This window comes from Calidris pugnax, unplaced genomic scaffold, assembly GCF_001431845.1.
Source record: "Calidris pugnax isolate Ruff unplaced genomic scaffold, ASM143184v1 scaffold44, whole genome shotgun sequence".
Classification (NCBI taxonomy): domain Eukaryota; kingdom Metazoa; phylum Chordata; class Aves; order Charadriiformes; family Scolopacidae; genus Calidris; species Calidris pugnax.
This window is the reverse complement of record NW_015094506.1, coordinates 2,672,247-2,680,297: the sequence shown is the minus strand read 5'-3', so window position 1 is coordinate 2,680,297 and position 8,051 is coordinate 2,672,247. Positions and strand designations below refer to the sequence as shown.

At 46.1% G+C, this 8,051-nt stretch overlaps 1 protein-coding gene across 9 annotated transcripts in view; it reads left to right on the top strand.

The window, feature by feature from the left end:
- Positions 1–6: 6 nt before the first annotated feature.
- RBFOX2 (RNA binding protein, fox-1 homolog (C. elegans) 2) overlaps positions 7–8,051 on the top strand; it is a 180,485-nt gene continuing 172,440 nt past the window's right edge. For all 9 annotated transcript variants that reach the window (XR_001414279.1, XM_014963608.1, XM_014963614.1 and 6 more), the window contains exon 1: positions 7–32. Coding sequence is in view for 8 of the 9 variants with exons in the window: in XM_014963608.1 (XP_014819094.1) it covers positions 27–32 (6 nt within the window). In the remaining variant the exon portion in view is untranslated. The remainder of the gene's footprint in view (positions 33–8,051) is intronic.

Here is an 8,051-nt window from a genome sequence, read left to right as displayed (position 1 = left end):
CGGAGGCGGAGGCCGAGGGCGGCGGCATGCAGGTAGCGGCCAGGGCCGGGCAGGGCCCTCGCCGGTTTCTCCGGGGCTCGGTGGGAGGAGAGGCGGGCCGGGCCGGGCCGCGATAATTTCGGTTTACGGGATTTGCTTTACCGGCGTGCGGCCCTTTTCCCCTACCCCGGGGCTCAGCCCCCACGTGGGGCGGCGGGGCCGCGGCCCTCGGGGAAGCCGCCGCTGGGTCCGGCGCTCCGGGCACCGCCGTTCTCCGCGCAGGGCCCTCGCCGGTTTCTCCGGGGCTCGGTGGGAGGAGAGGCGGGCCGGGCCGGGCCGCGATAATTTCGGTTTACGGGATTTGCTTTACCGGCGTGCGGCCCTTTTCCCCTACCCCGGGGCTCAGCCCCCACGTGGGGCGTCGGGTGGGCATCTTCCAGCTTGGCACAGGGGCTGCCAACGTCCCTGTGGTCCCCAAAACATCCCTCTTTCCAGGTGCCATCGCCTTTGTGTTTTCAGGGTGATGCTGCCGAGGTGTTTCTGCTTTTCTTTGTCTGGGTGTTGCACAGGGTTGTTTTATTTATGGCCATTGCACTGGCCCTTTTTTCCCCCCCTCCTGTTCCTTGCGAGGAGTGTTATCGGAGCTCTTTGGAGGCAGCGTGGTTTTATTCAGCTGAAGTTGTTTCTCTTCTCACCTTTTCTTGGGTTGGTAAGTGCTGCTAAGAGTTTCCAAGGGGAGCATCCTGTCCTCTCCAGCATGTTTCTCATCTAGATGCCAAATACTGGCCAAGTATCTTCCTTTTTTTTTTTTTTAATTTCCCAGGCTGTACCTGGTTTGCATGTTCACTATTTCTATGGGTTTTTTTAATAGCTTGCAGCAGGAGGGTTTTGTTTGTGGTTAGGTTTGATGTTCAGCCTTTTGTGGTGGTCTCTCCACCTTACAACACCACTTTTTTCCCAGCGTGGTGGTGTGGGCTGAATGTAGGCTGGAGCTTCACACCCGAGTGCTGCTGCTCACGCTCCCCCAAGGGCCAGTGAAAACTGTGCCATGCTCTTTTATTCCTTGAAGTAGTATCTTGTCCCACATGTAGGTGTCAAGTATGACTCAGACAATGTGTATAATTGCAAGGAGAAAGATGCTGAGCATTGAAGGAGTGCTTATACGTTGTGTCTTCCTAGGAATTATGAATGAGTGCCTGAATGTGGTGACATGAAATTGTTCCAGCTCTTTGGGGTCGAACTGAGGCACAGGTCCTATGTAGCTACAGGAGATGCACCAGTTTACTTGCAGTTAGGGGTTAAACTGGTTGGTGTTGACGTAAACCAGTGGTAAATCAACTGAAAATTGCCCAGGAAAGGACACAAACTGGTTTAACAAAACAGTCTTAATTTTTTTTTTTTAATTATATTATGAATATAATTCTTGTATGCGTGAAAGGCTCTCCTCTTTATTTATATCGAGGAAAGTGTTGTGTTATCTGTCAATGAATAGTACGAGATAGTAAGATTGCAGCATTCAACCATGGGGATATGACAGTTCTCATGCACAGCAGTGTGTAATATTGCTGATAATGATAGTAAGGATTAATTGTGGATCTTCGTGCCAAGTTGGCTTTTGTTTCTGTATCAAATGCTGGCAAACAGTGGAGAAATTAGGTTAAGTGCAACTACTAGAGTCCAATTTTAAAGTTAAGTGTGTTTATAGTCAGTATAACTATTCTTCAGACTCGGAACCTTGTATTGTAGTTACTTGGTATTCTTAGCATAATATTAATCTTTCCATATGTATATATATGGAAAATATTTTTTCAATATAAAAGATGAAAATAAACATATATATGTATGTATATATGCACACACAGATACTGTTATGTCTAGAATTTTCACTTAACTTTTCTTTTTACTGTTAAAGAGTGTGGTTTATTTATTTGTAGAATCTTCTCACGGTTGTAAGCAAGAAATATCAAATTTGAAGCCAAACATACAAATAATGCCAGAGCTAGGGAAAATGTGTTCTGTAATGTTTGGGAAATTCAATATCTTTCTACCTAAAAGTCAAAACACAAAATTGCCTTTCATGAGGATTTCTGTCCAGATAGCATATTCTTTTGAAGTACCTTATTTTAGAATAGTGGGTTCTTTTCAGTAAATTCTCTATGTTTAACTGTACATAATGCTTACAAGAGGAATAAAGAGCCTATTCTTTGATATTTTTTTTTTTTTTTTTTTTTTTCCCCCTCTCAGGAGCTGCTGAGCCTCCGTGGCGGCTGGTGTACGTACGGCAGTGCCTTCTCCTGTTGGGGAATGTTAAAAATACACGCTACGAATTTTCCCTTTCCACATACCAAAATATATTAATGCGCCGCTGCTTTGATTAGTCATTTCCTCTTCCTTTGTTCCTTTCGCAACAGGGTAGAGAGTTTTTTTTTTTTTTTTTTTTTTTTTTCCCCCTCTCATATGTACTAGAGGCTTTCTGGAAGCTGGAAATAACACCAGCAACCTTGTTTTTCCTGCAGATCCTGTCAATTTTCTACTTCCTGTTCCAGAGCCACAGGCTGTTGCTGTGTAAACTCGGTGACCTCGTTGGCGTCTCTGCGCTGATAGCGAGGAGTCCCGGGGTGCCACGCTCACCACGGTTTCTTCTGTGCATAGCCCCTACCTACCAATGGTTCAGGATATGAACATGGCTCGTAATGGTGAAATAAATAATTCAGCTATAGAAATTACTAATGCAACTGTAAAATGAATAGCTTATTTTTTTGGTCTGTTAACATGAAATGTAAAAACTAGCCTATAGGGAGATAATAGCTAGTCCTTCAGATCAGAACTTGGGGCAAAGTGGGCCTTAAAGCTTAAAGTAGCCCTTAAATTTGCTGGGCTTCTTGTTTTCTGCTGTCTCAGGCCAGCATGCTCAGACAGCTTATGCAGTTAGGGTTTCATTATCTAATCCATCTCTGATCAGGCCGGATAAATGGTGTTTGGCCAGCGCTGATCTTGTTAGGAGGGTGGTGTAAAGCTGCTTGAGTTGGGATTGGGACAAATCGGATCATGGCTGCTATCTGCTTCTGGGACATATTTCAGTTAATCGTGGCGTGGGAGGAAAAGGTCCAGCATAAACTGCTGATTTTTTGCTCCCTTTGGTCCATATGTGGCAAAAATCAAACGCCACCAGCCAGGAATGTCTCCTGGAAGTATTTGGATATGTTTGTAAGCTTTGGAAGTGAAGGGCCCCAAAGGTACTGCTGCTTTTTAACTGTATAACTACTAGCTAGGAACTAGCTTGCTCTCTGTTTGTTGGCTTGGATGAGTTGAATCATTTGGATCAGCCTGCTGATTTGTGTAAAAATAGTCCCTAACAGAGGGGAGGGGAAAAAAAAAAGTAAGTTGTATTGGCTTAAGTCACTTGTGAAACTGCACCAAAATGCAGTTGTTGATGCAGCCGTATTTGCTGCTTGTCAAAAGAGGTTGACTGCTGTACAGATGGAAGAGAAAGTACCCTTGCAATAATCTCTCTCCTCCTCTGTTCCTCGCATGATGAAAGATGAGAAATGTTGTGGCTAGCTGGGAAGTGTCCCTTTTTTCTCTTTGGAGGTAGGGCGTAATTCCAGGATGCTGTGTTTGTCTTCCCCATCGAAATGCTAGAGGTGTACCAGCCAGCTTACGCTTCTGAAGAAAGTTATTAAAATATCTTCCTGTTGCTTTGCATGGGGTTGAACAAGCTAATCAACTCCTCTTTCGGTCCCCAAGCTGAATTTTGATGTAACTTTTTAAATGGGGTCTAGGCTGGTTAGTGAATTAAAATTATACTTAGATATAATCTGTGGTTGGCATTAGATGCAAGGTGTGAGCAGAGCTAATCCCTGTTGCTCTTTCAGGAATGACTTGTGTGCTCAGTACCCCTGAGTTTTTGGGGGAGTTACTCTTCTGCAACTCTGAGCGTGGCCAACTGGTCAGGGAAGGCAGTTAATGCACCCATGCTCCATGCCTTATCCGGTCCACATAAACTTTTAGTGGCAGCGATGAGTGGTGACTTCATGTTGTCATTCAGGCATGTCTGCGTAGGCTTCATAAAGATGACTAGTGGTGTTGAGATCAGTCCCCTGTGACTAAATAATGACATAATAGAAGATAAGTCTTCGCTCCCCAGGAACATCTGTGGTTTCTTTTCCTGCTGCGAGCCAGAAGATGGTCTGTAACACCTTCTACCAGCTTGACTCCTTCCAGTGTGAAGACTGGAAGCCTCGCATAGCGGTGTGCCACAGAAAGGGGAGAGCAAGGACATTACTGGTGCTTCATGACAACCAATGTCCTCATTCAAAGTATGGCCCGTTTGTGGTGCTCCAGAGGAGGGCAAGAAGTCAGTCTGCTGATAATTGCCAAAGAGGGGTTTGGGTTTTACAAGTAAGATGGCTGACTGGAACTGTGATCGAGAAGGGGCCAGTGAATAACAGCTTTTAAGCTGTGGGGGACCCTATGGAAATCTGTATTTTTAAATCTTGCAGAAGAGAACATCTAGTTCCAGTAAATTGTGGAAAGGCTGTGTAATCAGGTTGGCTTTTTCCTCCGTCTTGTTATTCATGGCATGGCTGACTTCTTAAAGAGATGCAGAGCAATAAAAGGGATATAAGATACTATAGAGAAGAAATGGAAGCTCCAGTTTTTAGAAGCTGACCCCTGCCTTGGATCCAGGATGAGTTTTCCTGGGATGCTATTTGGACAGACTGTTGCTTATGTGATGAGACATAATGAATCACCGTTAAGTTTGTTGTTATTTCTCTGTTTGCCTTTGTCCTTTGTGTTTTTTTTTTAAATATTTGGGTGTTATGAGTTAGACCTGACAGAGTCTGGGAAGACATAGAAAATCTCCAGTTCAAAGAAAACGTTTGGCAAACAAACTGAAAGTTGGGATTTTAGTGATGTTGAGAGCACTTTAATGTTGGCTCTTTTCTTGCCATATTCAGGAAAATGGAAAGCCCAAGTATTCTGTGTGCTTTAGTACCCCTCCAGGCTCCGTCGGTATTTCTCTTTGGATTTCAGAGGTTTGTCTTTAAAGGTGATGGCTGCGGTTGTGAGGTTGGAAGACGAACAGAGGTCTGGCTCTACTGGAGATGGTTTCCTTCTGCGTATGCGTACCAGCTGTAGACATATGCTTTTTATTTTTCCTTTTCAAAATTCCCATTTGGAAACATGAACGTGCTGGCATTTCGCAGAAAGCCTGGGCTGCCCTTTGCATTTTGAAAAGGTTGCCCACCTCGCTGAGTGTGGAGCAGCCTGCCTCTCTCTTTGGCACGTCCTGTGAAATACCCTCAGTTGGCTTTTCCTCCCAGTGACCTAGCAAGTGGGGCTCTCACTGTGCCCTTTTGCACTGGGGCCTCACACCTCTGTTTTCAAGACTGTCTCAAAGAAGTGCTGGTCACTGAAGGTTTAGCATCTGTGTTGCTGTGCCAGCTTTGGGTTTTATAGTGGCTGGGCTGAGGGCTCTCAGCAGCTCTGCTGCAGCTCGGCTGGTGGCAGCAGGAATACCAGAATGCAGGAGATATAAAGGAGGCAGCAGTAAAATAAAATAAATTAACTGCTTCATTTGCACCAGTGGTAGGGGAGCCAAGCTGAAGTTGAGACTGACCTGAACTGGATTCTGTGTGTGGTCCGTGACCCCCTGGAGACTGCTGCTGAAGGACAGACCCCTATTAGCTTGAAAAAATAAAGCCTATTGCTAGCAGCCTTTGGTTTGCTGCACAGGAGCCTCTGCCCCTTTGGAAAACATTAGGGGTCGCATTGGTTGAAGATGTTTTAAAACCCACCGCTCTGCCCTGCTGACTTGTCTTGTGGCATGGGGACAAACCTTAGTTTTCATATGAAGCCGAAGAGGAGGGCAGGTGTTTTGGTCAGCTGGAAACCTCTCATTTAATTTGCCCATCTCGGGTATTACTTGACCTTCTGTGTGTATGTGCGCTTTTGAAATGCGGTGGCTGAGGGATCAGAGGAACATCCAGAAGCGAAGTGAGAGAAGCAATTAGAGGTAACGAGTTCCAGTTCATTGAAGCATTCTGTTGATCTACATTTTACAGTGGTATTGAGTGGACGCTGGAGTGTAGCTGTCATGAGATAATCCCGATGTTTAGGGATTAGAGCTGCTTCACTGCATTTTGGGCCTTAACTCCCTTTCCTCTCTAGTAAATTTAATTTTGCCAGCAATCTTTTCTAAATTCAGGAAAACGCCAGTTTGAAAGATGTGTGTGTATTTTCCCCAGACTGCTTCTCTCTCCTTCTCCTTTACTTTAGAAGTGCACCTCACTTTTTCCAGGCTGAATTTGAGATGTTTGTAGGAGTCAAACCCAGTGATGGCAGGGGCTGTATGGAATGGTCTTCACCAGGCTGGGACCATGACGGTGTCCTGATCCAAGGGCTTGACAAGCGCTACTTGTCAAGCCTCTGCTGGGCTGTCCCACTAAGCTGTGCCACGGCACCTCTCCTGCAGGAGATCTTTGCTGTCTGCTGGGCTCCACTGAAAAGAAAGTTGTTGTAGGTTGACATTTCTAACCTGTGTTCTTGGTTCTGGAGGATTTCCAGGGTGTTTGGGAAGAGGCTGGTGAACTGTTGCAGTATCTTTCTCATTTAGCTTGTCACGTGTACATAGGACGTCTGTTGAAACCACTCCTCGCAGCTCTCTTGCTGGACCGAAGGAAATGGGACACTAACTCCTTAGCAATAATATGATGTATTTAAGCAGCCGCAAAGTAAGAAAGGTTGTATACAAAAGCTTCCTTGTTTGGTGAGGGGCAACAGCTGATCTTGAGCTGGATCCAGCATCTGTTTGGGCAGAGCAGGAAGCTTTGGCAGTTCCTGCCGGCTCAGTTGGTGTGACATTGGTGTTCAATCAGCTATACCGCTGCCACCTCCTAACCTTTGGAGTGTGGGTAGAGCATGCTTGTGATTCATACCGATTAGAAAAGAGGTCATGAGATCTTTCACTTGTATCTCTTGGGTAGCACACTGGGGTTGGTTCTGGTGTGTTTTTGAAGTGGCTGTGCGTTCCCGGGGCTGTTGCTTGTGTTTGCCTTTGTCTAGGAGAGTTCGTTGTGCGGGAGGGTTGGATGCTTGCTTCAAAGAGTGTGGGCTGGAAGTGATTGTTGCTTTTTCTGTACAACTTTATTGGGTTTTATCTCCTCATAGTTGCCTCAGCAATAATGTAAGTATTAGCAAAGGCATGGGGAAGACCCTGCACCATTTGAGGGGGAACCCCCCCCCCCCGCCCCCAATGTATCAGCACTTTTTACCCTCGGGCTGTACTTTGCTAAATTTCCTTTAATAGAGAGGCTAACGAAGCAACCTTATGTGGCATTTCTGTGTGTTGCAAACATCAAAATATTCTCCCCAGAGGCCTTTGAGGCCCTGGGATCTGGATCCAGCTCAGGTTTCTTCAAGGGACCGCAGTGTGCTCTTAAAGCTGAGGCTTTCTGCACAGCTATTCCCCTGCTATTTCTGTAGGAGATTCTTACAGACACTTGGGGTGGTTGTCACCCTTGGGGGCGATGCCTGGGAAGAAAATCCCACCAAGGCTTCACTTAAAAGCCTTGATTTAGTGCCGCGTGGGTGGAGGAGAGGCTGTAGCTGGCATCCCAGGCCTATAATTTGCTGCTTGCAGTTGTCGTTCCCTTACCTGGAGAGGACTGGGAAGGTTGCCTTTCCTCCAGCCCGCTGCTTCCCCTCGGGTGGGGGGAAGGCTGGGTGCCTTCTCCCTGGGGTCCCAGTTCTGCTGGCAGCGTAGCCAGGCGTGACTCTCAGAGAATCTGCTGTGGGATGATGCTTCCGAGCCATCTCTGCCCACTTTTTGTTTTTATTCTGTTGTGTGGTTTTGCTTCCTTTTTGTGGGAAGATGAAATGAAGGGAAGTGTGTGCGTTAAAGGGCTTCTCCGTTACCCTTTGTACTCTCCTGTCCCAGAGAGAAGGTCCATCAAAAAGGCCTCTTTTCCTATGCTTGTTTCATGTTAAAAGCCCTGTGTAGCCTTGGAACAGAGCTGGATCAGATGGAGTATGTTTTGTAGGTGCTTCTCCTTGCCTGTGGGCACCAG